General features: G+C 41.0%; 1 protein-coding gene across 1 annotated transcript; it reads right to left on the bottom strand.

Moving 5' to 3' along the window:
• Nucleotides 1-11,110: 11,110 nt before the first annotated feature.
• On the bottom strand, nucleotides 11,111-14,174 carry LOC119302916 (alkane hydroxylase MAH1-like). Its single transcript, XM_037579971.1, has 3 exons — nucleotides 13,857-14,174; nucleotides 13,080-13,096; nucleotides 11,111-12,723 (listed from the first exon to the last, which is right to left on the bottom strand). The coding sequence occupies exons 1-3, from the start codon at nucleotides 14,172-14,174 to the stop codon at nucleotides 11,262-11,264; spliced, it is 1,797 nt and encodes a 598-aa protein (XP_037435868.1). The 3' UTR covers nucleotides 11,111-11,261.
• Nucleotides 14,175-15,676: the final 1,502 nt, after the last annotated feature.

Genomic DNA, 15,676 nt, shown 5'->3' on the forward strand with positions numbered 1-15,676 from the left:
CCAGAAAGGCCAAACTATCTAACACTCGTGCATGCGCCTCTGTAGCATTAGTTTCCCCCATTCTCTAGTCTACAACACTACATATAATAAAACTCTGCAACACGGCAATGGTGTTACAAAAACGAGAAGAGTCCACACATATGAGACACACATAGAGAATGTGACCCAACACGTTAAATAGATAGTAACTGCGTCTCTTCCTTTCCATGGAGTATACAAAATGTAATTTAGACAAGGTTCTTCGTTGACGATGGATAGATATAGAAGTTTTGATTCTTCTGTTATGTCATGCTCCAAATTCAAGTATAAAGAGAAAGACAAACTTCTAAAGAGAGAGCAAAACGAGGCCCATCACCGGTAGGCTTGGGCCAAAGCAGAGCGAAGCGAGGCCCGTCGCTGCTGCTTGCCAGGTCGGCAAAGAATGGGAGAAGGCTGTTCTCCAACTTGTCATAGTAACAAGTTGCCATTATAGAAACCAACCACGGGCTGATAAGCACGCTCTTGATTTTTGCGCGTGGATGTAGAGAAAGTGCACAATCAATGGTGAAGAGGCTGCCAGCCATGATATCAAAGATAGCGGCATACTCTGCTCCCTTGGGGAAGTTGGTATAGTTTGTGGTGAAGAGGTGTTGGACATTCGTTGGGACACAGGTGATGAGTAACCGCATCCCTCTACTGACCTAGACATGTACCCTGGAGTTGTGGCCTAAATCGGCAAGGAGTATGATGAGATAGTCACGCAAGTTATGGGCGTTGGCCAGGAAGGAAGGTAGCATGTGCAATATTGGCCAGTCTGTGGGGAGCGTTGTTTGGTTCTTTGATCTACTACTATACCAAAGTAGATGTACATAAGGACACGTAGCAGGAGAGTGGAGATGAGCAGCTCTTGCGAGAAACTAATTGACAATATTATCACGAGGGTAGCGGGGGATATGCTACTGTCGTACTAATTTGATTTATGCATCCTGCGATCGAAGATGGCGATGGCTTCATTTATAGAGAAGTTCCCTCGATTTAAGTCCATTGATGTGAACGTTCTTTCGCATTATGAAGTGCGTGTTGACTAAACAATAATTAGCTAGCAACTAGAATGTTATATTTGTAGCTCTAACAAAGGTAGTTATATGCTTGAGAAAAGTCTCTAAATCATACTTAATTAGCACTTGGTCAGTAGCCAATCACTATCCGATTAGGAAATACAATAATCTTTTTCACTTATTTGGTGGTGGATGTCCATCTTGAGATATATACTTAGCCGTATCTATTCTTTCTGAAACTATGAAAATTAGAAATGTGCCAGTTAATGAACCTTTAAAGCTACTAGTCAAACTATGGTATCTTTTTCATGGAAGTTAAAAGTTGAATTTAGGCAAGGATCTTTGATCATGCTGGATATAAACGTAAATGGTTTGCTTCCCACAAGCTATCGGGACTAGCTACATTAGTAGTGATGGAAGCTGGTTTTGTTGAAGCTATTAAGACCCATCCAGTGCGATCCATATTTATTTACGTCGTTATCGATACTATTATCACTATAGTGATACATATTTATATCCATCATGATCATAGGCTGGTAGCAAGCAAAGAAAGAAATGACAAGTACTCCCTTCGGTTCTTTTTGGTCTACATATAAGTTTTGTCTGAAGTCAATGTATCTTTGCTTTGACCGAACTTCCAGAAGAAAGTATAAACATTCACGAAGCCAAATCAATACTTTATGTTCATTATGAAATATAGTTTCAAAGTATGTATATTTGGTATTCTTGATGTTGATACTTTCTAAAATAAATATGGTCAAACTTTGCAATGTTTGACTTCACATAAATCTAATATATAGAGTAAAAAGGAGTAAAAGGATTATCTAATGTCCATTGTGACCCTCTACCCACGATGTCGGTCCAATGAATACCAATGTACGCCCATTGTTCCTAAATATAAGGATTTTTTGAAATTATAATAAAATGAACTAAATACAAAGAAAAATGAATGAATCTACACTCTAAAATACGTCTATATACATCTGTATTTAGTCCATGTTGAAATTTCTAAACAGACTTATATTTAAGAAATGAGGGAGTGGGAATAATTAACTACTAGGGTCAATATGAAGGCCAATCGATTTGGGTGGGCATAAAACCTGAACAGAAAATCAAAATAATCTAGTAATATTGTACAAGTATATAACTTTTTTTATAGAACTAGCAGTCACATAGATCCTCCAATTTTTCTATTTTTATATGTTAACTTTAGGCATTGGTTTCTAGTGGGAGCAGTATGGTACGCACACCCGAAAGAACATCTCCCTTCACCGACCCAGCCATGCGTAGACACCATCGAGCGCAACCGCAATGCCACTAGAAAGGCCTAACTATCCCACACTCATGCATGTGCCTCTGTAGCAATAGTTCCCCTTCTCTAGTCTACAACACCACATATAATAAAACTCCGCAACATGGCAATGGTGTTACAAAAACGAGAAGAGCCCACACATATGAGACACACATAGAGAATGTGAGCCAACGTGTTAAATAGACAGTAACTGTAGCTCTTCCTTTCCGTGGAGCTTACAAAATGTAATTTAGACAAGGTTCTTCGTTGATGATGGATAGATATAGAATTTTTTATTCTTCTATTATGTCACGCTCCAAATTCAAGTATAAAGAGAAAGGCAAACTTCTGATGAGCGAGCAGAACGAGGCCCATCACCGATAGGCTTGGGTCAAAGTAGAGCAGAGCGAGTCCCGTCGCCGATGCTTGCTAGGCGGGCAAAGAATGGGAGAAGGCTGTTCTCCAACTTGTCACAGTAACAGGTCGCTAATATAGAAACCAACCGCAGGCTTATAAGCATGCTCTAGATTTTTGCGCATGGTCGTAAAGACAGTGCACCATGAGTGGTGAAGAGGCTGCGAGCCATGATATCAAAGATGGTGGCGAACTCTGCTCCCTTGGGGAAGGCTGTATAATTTGTGGTGAAGATTTGTCGGATATTCGCGGGGTCGCAGCTGATGAGTAACCACATCCCGCTCCCAACGGGGCCATGTACCCTGAAGTTGTGGCCCGAATCGGCAAGGAGTATGGTGAGATAGTCATTCAAGTTGTGGGTGTTGGCCAGGAAGGAAGGTAACATGTGCAATATTGGACAATTTATGGGAAGCGTTGTTGGGTTCTTTGATCTACTACTATACCTGAAGTAGATGTACATTGGGACACGTAGCAAGAGAGTGCAAATGAGCAGCTCTTGCGAGAAACTACTTGACATTATTATCACGAGGGTAGTGGGGGATATGCTACTGCCGTACTACTTCGATTTATGCATCCTGCAATCGAGATGCCCATGGCTTCATTTAGAGACAAGTTCCCTCTATCTAAGTCCATTGATGTGCATGTTCTTTCGCATTTTGAAGTGCGTGTTGACTAACCAATAATTAGCTAGCAACTAGAAGATTATATTTGTAGCTCCAACAAAGGTAGTTATATGCTCGAGAAAAGTCTCCAAATCGTACTTAATTAGCAGTTGGTCAGTAGCCAATCACTATCCGACTAGGAAATGCAATAGTATTTTTAATTATTTGGGTGCAGATGTCGATCCTGAGACATATACTTAGCCGTATCTATTCTTTCTGAAACTATGAAAAATTCAAAATGTGCCAGTTAATGAATATTTAAAGCTACTAGTCAAAATATGGTATCTTTTTCATGGAAGTTAAAATTTGAATTTAGGCATGGATCTTGGATCACAATGGGTATAAACGTTGATGGTTTGCTTCCCACAAGCTATCAGGACCGGTCACATTCGTAGTGATTGAAGATGATTTTGTTGAAGTTATTAGGACGCATCCCGTGTGGTCCATATTTATTTATGTCGTTGTCGATATTATTATTACTATAGTGATATATATATATATATTTATATCCGTCGTGATCATAGCCTGGTAGCAAGCAAAGAATGAAATGACAAGTACTCCCTCCGGTCCTTTTTAGTCCACATATAAGTTTTGTCCGAAGTCAAAATATCTTTACTTTGATCGAACTTCCAGAAAAAAGTATCAACATTCACGAAGCCAAATCAATACTTTAGGTTCATTCTGAAATGTAGTTTCATAGTAAATACTTTTTTCTGGTATTCTTGATGTTGATACTTTTCATTATAAATTTGGTCAAACTTTGCAATGTTTGACTTGACATATATCTAATACGTAGAGTAAAAAGGACTGGAAGGAGTATCTTATGTGCATTGTGACCCTCTACCCACGAATGTCGATCCAATGAATATGAAGGTACGCCCATCATTCCTAAATATAAGTGTTTTTTGAAATTGTAATAAAATGAACTAAATACAAAGCAACATGAATGAGTCTACACTCTAAAATACGTCTATATACATTTGTATTTAGTCCATATTGAAATTTCTAAACAGACTCATATTTAAGAACAGAGGGAGTGGGAATAATTATGTACTAGGGTACATATGAAAGCCAATCGATTTGGGTTGGCATAAAACCTGAACAACAAATTGAAATAATCTAGTAATATACTACAAGTATGTAACTTTTTTATATAGAACTAGCAGTCACATAGATCCTCCAATTTTCCTATTTTTATATGTTAACTTTAGGCATTGGTTTCTAGTGGGTGTAGTATGGTACACACACCCGAAAGAACATCTCCCTTCACCGACCCAGCCATGCGTAGACACCATCGAGCGCAACCGCAATGCCACCAGAAAGGCCAAACTGTCCCACACTTGTGCATGCGCCACTGTAGCAATAGTTTCCCCCCTTCTCTAGTCTACAACATGACATATAACAAAACACTGCAACACGACAATGATGATACAAAAACAAGAAGCACCCACACATATGAGACACACATAGAGAATGTGACCCAACACATTAAATTGACAGTAACTATAGCTCTTCCTTTCCGTGGAGCTTACAAAATGTAATTTAGACAAGGTTCTTTGTTAACGATGGATAGATATAGAAGTTTTGATTCTTCTATTATGTCATGCTCCAAATTCAAGTATAAAAAGAAATACAATCTTTTGATGAGCGAACGGAACGAGGCCCGTCATCGATTGGCTTGGGCCAAAGCAGAGCGGAGCGAGGCCCGTCGCCGATGCTTGCCAGGCGGGCAAAGAATGGGAGAAGGCCGTTCTCCACCTTGTCACGATAGCAAGTTGCCATTCTAGAAACTAACCATGGGTTGATAAGCACCCTCTAGATTTTTGTGTGTGGTCGAAGAGACGGTGAACCATCAATGGTGAAGAGGCTGCCAGCCATGATATCAAAGCTGGCGGTGAACTCTGCTCCCTTGGGTAAGTTGTCGCGGATTCAGAACGGAGCACACCGGATAATGATTTCCCTATATGCGTACCGTATTTTTTTGTCAGATTCAGAACGGAGCACATAATGGCAGGATGTAGATTTGATCGTGGAGTCAGAGCAAAAATGGAGCGGACTCGCACTGGAAACTGGCAAAAAATATCGAGTCATATGTGCAATGAGTCATGATTTTATTTCTACTATGCAAACAATATGAAAACATTTTTTTCTCCAACTGCATAAAACTAGAGAGTGACCAAGCATTTAAAGTTATAGTTTTCACCAATACACAACAATTTATATGCGGTGATTCTAATTAGTGAGCTTATTGGATATCTCGGTTTGTCGATTGATTATTAATTAATCATATTGATAACCTCGGATAATCCAATAAAATTGAATTTCATTTGAAATGTAACCGGGCATATGCAGTTAGCTTTGGATCCCCGGCTCTCGCACCCGTGTCCTCGCATTGGTCCACCTGTACGCGGACATATGCAAGAGCAAATTTGCGGCTCATCGTTGGAGATGCCCTTACAGGGTATTACTCCGTTATCTCGGAATAATCCGGGTAGTACAAAATCCCACTGCGGCATCCTAAGGAAACACTGACGGGAAAGAAGACCAACCAATCATCACATATATGCGGAGGGGGGTGGGGGAATATCAAGCGTCCAGTGTTGTTGTGTTGGCCTGTTGGGAACCTCCTTGAATTGCCGTTTCTTGGCACAAGCATGTCCATGGGGGCCCGAGGAAGCGACAATGATGCTAGGTGATGAATATCTTGCCACTGTGGTACTTAACCTTGGTGATGTGTCCTTGTGGAAACAGGGTCCAGTTGTACAGGATATGTAGGCGCAATGAAAATAAAACCAAAACACCATGAATCAATCAAATCAACTACTTTTACACTCACATCTCAAAGAAGCCAGCACTGCGCAACGTCATTGTTCCTCGACCATCGAGTAGCCGCGAGAGTGAAGAGCAGATGATGTCACATACATACCATCATGGAAGGGGAGAGCAGAACCACTGCCAGTATGACGATCACTCGTGGATGGAAGAGGGGAAGGGGAGTGGCCAAAAGATATGGCGTTTTGACATCCCAATAGAAAAATGAGGTAGAGTGGGGACTGATTCGACCAACGCCGACAACTAGCCATCAATGAAATAACAGAAGGAAGGGGAACAGTAAAGCTTCCCCGATACCGTGATTCCGGCACCGCCGGCCTCCAGAAATCTCGCTTTACATCAAACAGGGTATGAATTTTTGAGAATCATCAAACAAGTTATGAGTGTGTAGGGCCAGCCAGATCCTGCAAACCTCTGTGAAAAAAGTGCAAGCGGGTATTTTGTCACCCCGTTCGATGAGAGGGCGCCTTGGTCGGTCACAGGAGCATCACACAATTGATACGTATTGCCTATCACTATGATCCCCACGTGATCATTGGCATGGGCCAGCCCATCAAAGACTATGGGCTATGAAGCGTTCTTCTCGAGCGGGATTGGTGAATTTTTCGAGAGCTTCCCAATTGGTTTTGGGAAGCTTACGGGCCGGGTTTTTTTCTAGTTGTTTTTTCTGTCAATTGTCATTCCTTTTTCCCCACTGTTTCTTCTATTATTTTGTTTCATCAGCATTTCTTTTGCATTTTATTTTTATTCCTTTTATTTTTCATTTTTCAAAATCGCAAACCTTTTTAATTTTTTCGCAAAAAATTACCGAGATCCAGGATTTTTTGAATTTCACAAATTTCTTTAAAATTAGTCAATGTCATTCAAATTTGCATGTTTTTAATTCATAATTTTTTTCACAAACTTTTTAAATTTATGAATATTATTCAAATAAGGGAATGTTTTTCAAACTCATTAACATATGTTGAATTTACAAACACTTTTCATATTCGCAAATTTTTTCTAAAGTCACGAATAGTTTCTGAATTTGTGAACTTCTTTTGTATGTTGGGTTTATATTTTGAAATCATGAAGCTCTTTTGAATTCACTAACTTTTCTTGAAATTCATGAAAAAACAATTCACAATTTTTAATACGTTGAACATTTTTTATGTTTTTATAAATTCAAATATTATTGAATTTTGTGAACATTTTCTGATTTCATGAAGTTTTTCTGAATTTACCAACATTTTTGAATTCATAAACTTTTTAATCTGTCAATATTTTAAAACTTCTTGAAGTTTTGAAAATCACTAACATTTTTCGAATTCCCGATAATATTTTGAATACATGAACATTTGTCAAATCTGGAAAAGATATTCAAACTGATGAACATTTTTTAATTTGCATACATTTTTTACATTTTTACAGTTTTTAGTATGGTAGAGAAAAAACAAAATCATAGATAGGAAGCTACGCTATAGAAGTCACCAACGGGAGGTAATGGGGTCGGCTCACCCCACGCGCGACCAGCGAGAGGGATGTCTGGACATATGCGCACTACGCTACTAGCGAGTTCTATATAGAAGCTCCCAGAGCAGCGGCCCAGATATGTTGAGGTGGCAGTGACGCGCAGCTTTGTAACCAGCCAACAATCCTGTGCGTTCACATGGGAGATCCAGCGGCCGATGAACTTCAAACACTATGCGAAGTCGTAGCTAGCTGAGTTTTTGAACATTTTTCAAATTTGCATACATTTTTAAGTTTTTTTAGTGCCGTAGAAAAAAAGGACAACACCCCAAAATCATACCTATTTGTCTACGTTACAGAAGTCAGCGGCCGAAGGTAATGGGGCCGGCCCATCCAAAAAGGGAGAAAACTCCCAAAACATACTCTCTCCGTCCGAAAATACTTGTCATCAAAATGAATAAAAAAGGTTGAATCTAGAACTAAAATGCATCCAGATACATTCCTTTTTATTTATTTTGGTGACAAGTATTTCCGTACGGAGGAAGTACGTACTTGGCTACCAGCGAGAGGGAGAAGTATGGACGTGTGCGCCTGCGGGCGACCCGATTGTAGTGCTTGCAGTGAGCGCTATGTACAAGCTCCCAGAGCAGCGGCCCTGATATGTTGAGGCAGCCATGACGCGCAGCACTGTAACGACCCGACAATCTTGTGTGTTCATACGGGAGAGCGGACGGCTGACAAACTTAAAATACTGTGGAAAAGCCATGGCTAGCTGAGTTTTACTGTCTTTGTAATAATATAACTAGCTGGGTTACCCACGCATTTGCGCGGCTAGATTAGCTAAATATCATAAATTTATGTCTTACTTTCTATCATATTTATATTATTAAAGTGTTGTTACGTGGGTATTTTAAATTATTGAGAACTGTGTAACCATAATATTTTCACTATCAGTTTCAATCAAAATCAGGTGCACAAATGGAATTTACTAAATTAAGATACATTAAGTTGCTTGTAAGAAACATTGGTGTGTAACAAAGGTAAGAAACATTGGTGTGTAACAAAGGTAGATCGTGGTGAAAGTGCAATTTTCTTCATTCTTATATATTTTTCTTCTAGTCTTTCTTGTACCTTAGAGCCCATAAGATTTTCTTTCAGAGGACTAAAACAGAATCATGTTCCTCCATCCATCTCATTTCCCGCCACAATTTTCTTTTGATTCTCTGCTCCATTTTCTCAACCTCTTTTCTTGCTCCCTTCTCGCTATGCATGTTTATACATTTAAGCAACATGTGCATGTTGATACATCCAACATGATGCATGTTCTGTTATTAGATATCTCGTCACTATATATTCAATGTTATCAAATGTAAAGTATATTGTGAAATTTATTTTATATATTATTCCACATTCACGTTCCTATTCATTTCTACACATGACTATTTAATAATTTTGCTATTTAGAGAACTCACATGGAGTAAAATCAATTTATCAGTTTTTATGCAATTCTTAGTTATTTTTTGTATTTTATAGATTATTAAAAAGTAGTTGTTTATGGTGTTCATACGAATTATAAATAAATGCATACTTCTAATACATTTTGAGAAACATAGCTTTCTATATAATTTTTCCACTGAGTAGGAGAACGTCAAATTTCAATATTTTGAAATAAATATAGTTGTATTCTTAGGTTTAACCTATAATATTTTTAATAAATTTATTCTGAAATTTCGCTACTTGGGTTTCATGTAGGAGATGTACAAAAAATGCTAATGATATGTATTTATCGGTGTATATTTAACATATTTATTTAATCAAACAATAGATAAAGAATCCCTCACTTGCTTGTCAAGTACAGGGGTTTCCGCTGAATTCCCATGGAAATAGTTAACTGGCTGTGTTATATGGTTTGCCTCAAGTCCTGAGATATCGGATGAGGTGGTTGCTTACGTAAAAATCTGACGTGTTTGTTTGGGATTCTGATTTTGAAAGGTCTAGAATCTGGGAATCTGTAGCTGAAGCCCAATCGAAGGCCACCATAATGTATATATGCATGCATTCACATATGTCAAGTTTAACAAATCCACATGCTGTTCGTAAAAAAAAAAGGAAAACAAATTTATATGCGTGATGCGCCTAGTTGCAAGCAAATTGTCTTATGTGATTTGCTTATCTACTTGAAGCACGTCCACGTGCGTCCGCGTCTGAGTCTTCTTGCTCATGTCTGTATGATCAGCTATGTTTTGCCCCTTTGACTGGACGTCGGACATGTTTTAGTTTAACATGCTTGGTAATTTTTTCATACGTGATGGATTGGGACTATGAGTTCCCTTGTATGTACGTGTTTAGATGGTATGTGTCAGCTTATAGATTTATCTGTACGTGTCTTCCAAACTTTAAACCCGAGCTGTTTCCTTTTATGTGCTTACTGTGAGCCATTACTTTTCTCCTATTTTAATAATTTAATAATTTTTCAAAATTTAGCTATTTATGAATTTTGTGAAGTACATATATCTCAGCTCATCTTTGTCCTAGTCAAATGCTAATTTCAATATTATTTTTAAATTTAGCTATTTATGAAATTTGAGATGTAAATATCAAATATTTATTTACTTTGAATGATGAAACATGTGTATACTTTTTTATTTGAGAAGTAATACGAATTAATTTTATCCAGTGGTTATGATATTGCTAAGAAGCAAATGAGCCAGCCAAATGAATTATTAACCAATGACAACAAAGTGATGTCATTGTTTGTAGTTTGTAGGAAGCTTATATACTACGAACTTGATTGCACCACTTTTGCCTTCACTACGTACACATGCGAACCTGGTTGACTCCAGTTACATTATTGTACGTGACATGTGAAACAAAACTCTGATTCGTCAGTTTTGTTTGGAAAGTTTTTTCCTTTTCTGTTTGCACCATTGCACCTTTACGGTACGGTATTCTGCACTGAAGTGGTGATCTAAAAAACTCTATTCTACACCGAAGTTGTATGGCTGGCCAGTCAAAACCGGCACGGCATCACTTTTTTCAAGTAGTACAAAATAATGACTTGCTGATGTCAATAGATGTCCGGTTGGAGTTGTACTTAGGCATAATTCCAACTCATATGCTGCGTTGCCAAGCTTTCCTTTTTTTTCTACGGCAAGTTGCCTTAATCTAGTCCGTTCATATTTCTTAACTTTTTGAGCGGTGAATCTCTACCGTTACTTTTCTATCGTTTTAAGTATATAATAGATAGATAGATAGAAGATTGGAATCACCGATGTCTTGCCGCGAGCCTAACAATATATAGGAACTAGAGTCGGTAGTGTGCTGCTAAGAGCAAAGTGTTTCCATGCAGAATACGTTTTGTGTGTATCAAATCAAGCATACGGTTCTTTCTGTTAGCTAAGATAGTGCGAGTTGAGACAAGCGTCTCAGCCCCGAGGGATATAGTGCATATATACGTAAATATACAGATAGTATACATACAGCAAGACATATATAAAGTACAATATTGAAGCCCTGAACCTCGAAAGAGTCATGCAGAATATGTAGATACTTTTATTATAGATAAACAGACTAGTGTTATGCTTGTCGCTTCTTCAGCTTCACAATGAGCCCATTTTCCATTTGCAGTATACAGGACGACTTGGGCCGGATGCTCTGCCCTTCTAATACCTCCACATCGAAGTTCCACAACACTGTGGCGATGATGATCTTCATTTGCATAACCGCAATGTCCTTGCCAGGGCATATCCTCGGGCCTGAGTTGAAGGACAAGAACTTGTGAGACGGTACGTACCTCAGCGTGTTGCCGTCCTTTGAGAGCCATCTGTGTGGGTTATAGTCCAGACAATTCTCACCCCACACGTCCCTCATTCTTCCCATGGAATAGATGGAAACAAAGACTGTGTCACCTGCATGCACCTTGTGGCCACTCGGCATGATATCCTTAGTGGCCACCGTCTTGCGCTCCAAAGGCGCCGGTGGGTAGAGCCTGAGAGTCTCATACAAGGTGGCTCGTAGATAGACCAGAGACTTGATCTCCTCTGGCTCAAAGATCACCATGGCACCCGCACCCGTGGGTGCTTTTTGTAATGCAATTGGTAACAATTCATTACGGATAGTTGCCACGATGTCAGGGTTCTGAGCGAGGTTGTAGAAGATCCATGTCAGGGTCGTGCGAACCGTGTCCCGCAGAGCGAGCATGAGGCCAATGAGCCCCGCACAGAGAAAGTCGTAGTCGGCGAAGTCTGGGTCGTTGATGTAGGAAGACAGAATATCCACACCCTCTTGTTCCTCATCATTACTAACATGTACTTTGTCGATGTTCCTCCGTTCGATCATCTTTGCGATGAACACTCGTAGTACTGTGTGCGCTGCACCAAGCTTTCTCTCAGGGCCAATATTTAGCCACCTCATCACCTTCCAGCAAGAGGCTGGCATCATGTGCCGAAAAAAGCCTACTTCCATGACCGTATCCATGGCAACTGGGATGTCCATGGGCGGCATGTCTGTGGAAAGAAGGCCAGGGTCCACGCTAAATAGAGCCGTAGTGGCCAAGTCAAACATAAACCTTGACATTAGTTCCTGCATGTCAAATAGAGCGTTGGTGCTTGCCATGTGGCAAAACAACGGGAGAAGGTTGTTCACCACCTTGTCGCGGCAGCAAGCCTCCATACTGGCAACCAACCGCGGGCTGCTGAGTACAGTATGGATCTTCACTCGTGGACGAAGAGCTCGTGCGCCGTCGACGTTGAAGAGGCTGTCACCCATGATGTCGAAAATGGCAGCGAACTCCGCGCCCTTGGGGAAGTTGGTGTAGTTTGTCGTGAAGATGTGGCGGATGTTTGCAGGGTCGCAGGTAACGAAGAACCTCATTCCGGTCCCAGGTGGGCCATGCGCCCTGAAGTTGTGGCCGTTACCGGCGAGAACCAAGGTGAAATAGTCAAGCAAGTTGTGGACCTTGACCAGCAAGGAAGGGAACATGTGTATTATTGGCCAGTTTATGGGGAGAGCTGCTGGGTTCTTTGATCTACTACGAGACCTAAAGTACAAGTACATGGGAACGAGTAGCACGAGTGTGGAGATGAGCAACTCCAGACGGAATGGAATCAACATTGTTTATCACTACTGTGGGAGGATACACACTACTACATGTCAATGGTTTCATTTATAGACATGACCCCTCAATTTAAGCTCGTTGGTCGTGTGCACATCTTTTTGCATCATGTACTGCATATGGACCAGGGAGGGGCGTTTTGGCTCCCGGGAGCATATGCTCCTGGATGAACAGTAAATTAAAAAAAATAAAAAATATAAAATAATTGAATTTGGTGGTGGATTTTCGATATGGACCAAGCAATCATTAACCTACTAGAAAGATACTGTATGTTTTAGTACCTCCTATATGAAGAGTTCTACAGTCGACCAATGTTCAAATCATCCTTAATTAGCAGTTGATCAGTAGCCAACCACTCTTTTCCGTTTTTCTTCGAGGATCTTTTTTAGTTATTTAGTAATGGGTATCTATCGTGACGGTTAGCTGTAGCATATAGTCTTTGCTAACAATCAAAACGTGCCAGCTAACAAAGCTAATTCTTCCACACAAAAATGTGTCTGCTCCTAGCTAGGGAACCGGCAGTTGCATTTAGACAAGGATGTTCGATCATGATGTATATAAATATAGATGGGTTCCTTCTTCCATGCTACCGGATCACAGTAGCTGTGAAGGAAGATGATTTTGTCAGAACTGTTGCCACTTATTAGCCATTTTGTATCCATATTTATTTCCACCGATTATCTTATCGCGACATATATTTATATCCATCATGATCGTGTACCGGTAGCAGGCGAAGAAGGATGCCTAGTACTTTATATCCATTGTCGCCATCCTTGCTTGTGAATGTTTTTTTGAATTAAAACGAAATTTTATTCATTAGCAATAACCAATACATCGTTTGTAAGAAACGTTACAATTTCACTAATAGGCTCCTTAAACCAATCCGAAGTCGAAAAAAATCTAGCTAATCTAGCAAATTGATGTGCTACTTTATTAGCCTCTCTATTACAATGTTCGAATTTAATCATAATAAAATCACAAGCATAGTGATAGCAGTCATCGAAGATTGCCGCCGCCGCTCCCGTCGACTGTCCTCCGTCCTGCATGGTCTCAATCACCTCCAGATTGTCAGAGTTGATGATTAGGCGATTACATCCCGCCCTTTGTGCTAAATTTAGGCCAAATTTGACAGCTAAGGCCTCCGCCATGATAACATCCGCGCAGTAGTCTGTCTTTCCATTCCCTCCTGCAATAAATCTACCCTTGTCGTCTCTCAATACTGCCCCCATCGTACCCTTCAGCAAGTCAAGGTCAAAAGAGGCGTCAACATTGAGTTTCACAAATCCCCTAGGAGGACATTTCCAACCCCCCTTTTTCATGGACGCCTTTGAAGATGATGCATTTACAAAATTATATGTAAGAGCTATGATCCCCATTGAGATCTGAGTCACATTTTGAGTTAATTCCTGGTGCACTAATTTCCGTCTTTCCCACCATATATACCAAACTGAGATAGCTATCATTTCTCTATCATTTTCATGCCCCATAATGCGCAAGGCTTGATCTGGAAGGAGTAATAGGTATTCCAATGTTGCCTCTCCAGCACGATCAATCTCACGAGCTCTCTCAATAATCATATCCAACCCTAACCTTTTCCAAACCTCCTTCGCTTTTCTACATAGATAAAGCAAGTCCTTCGTATCTCTACACCCTGAGAGCAGGTAGGGCAAGAGGGCAAGACCTTCATGTGTCTATTAGTGAGTGTTGTCCGACATGGGAGAGTGCCATGTAGTGTCCGCCATAAATTTTTTTGACATCAGCCGGATAAGATAACTTCCATATCTGACACCATATAGGGTAGGTGTGCTCCGTCCCATCCCATTGGAAAATTTTAGTTTGCTCCCATACTGATAGTTCCACTCCACAGAGTAAGCAGACCGCAGCGAAAACATACCATTTTTCGTAGGGTTAATTATCCTTTTGCCCTCAGTGGTGTCCATGTGCTCAGTTTTGCCCTCAGATGCGAATTGTGCTCAGTTTTGCCCCTAGTCCGTGCGCACCGACTCGTTCCGTGAACTCTGCCGTCTCCGTCAGGTTAACCTTCTGACTCGGCCCTTACAGGTGGGACCAGGCGACAGAAACGGCCAATTTTATTCAGACCGTTGCACGCGTGGCTTGTGGGACCCAACAGAGAGCCGTTGAGCAGAGAGCAGTTGGCCGGTGTGCTATATAAGCGGGCGACAGCGGCGGTGACCACGGCGACAGAGAGCACGGTAGTGACCACGGCGAGAGAGAGAGCACGGCGGCGGGAAGCTAGCTGTGGAGGGCGCGGCGCTGGGAAGCTAGCAGTGGAGGGCGCGGCGGCGTTGAGATCCCTTCGGCTCCGAGCTCCATGTCTTCCTCAAGCTCCCGCGCCACCTCGCAGATGCAGAGCCGGGCGCGTGTGGACATGCCTATCTTCGTCTGTCCGCGGTGCCGGGCGGGCGTTGATCGGAGGGTTTCTCAGACACCGAGGAACCAGAATCGTCTGTTCTACGTGTGCAGCGAGAATGGGACAAGAATCGGGGCAATTGCACCATTTTTGTGGTCGGGATCTTTGAGCAATGGGTTGATCTATTTGGTGTTCATGCAGGTGACATGCTTCTTTCTTTGGGTCGATGCTCTGGCCAAGACTCTGATGAATGAACTGCAAGAAGAGCATGAAGAATGGTTGCGCATGCTGCCACGAACGGCAGTGGCTGCACCACGAGCTCCGGAAGAAGGGATGGAGGGCGAAGCACGCACTGATAGAGAGCTAGCTGTTGAGCTTAGGATGTTGAAGAAGAAGGTTAGGAAGCTTGAAGATCAAGCACTAGCAATACCCATTTGCAAATACTTTTGGGCATTTGTAGGTATGGTAATCGCACTGGTTGTAATGTTGAAAATGTATGGAAAGGCA

The sequence above is a fragment of the Triticum dicoccoides genome, chromosome 5A (assembly GCF_002162155.2).
Source record: "Triticum dicoccoides isolate Atlit2015 ecotype Zavitan chromosome 5A, WEW_v2.0, whole genome shotgun sequence".
In the NCBI taxonomy this organism is placed as follows: Eukaryota; Viridiplantae; Streptophyta; class Magnoliopsida; order Poales; family Poaceae; genus Triticum; species Triticum dicoccoides.

What these genes read in the sequence shown, in the direction of transcription:
- LOC119302916 (XM_037579971.1), bottom strand. Translation starts at nt 14,174, where the DNA reads ATGGGGATCATAGCTCTTACATATAATTTTGTAAATGCATCATCTTCA.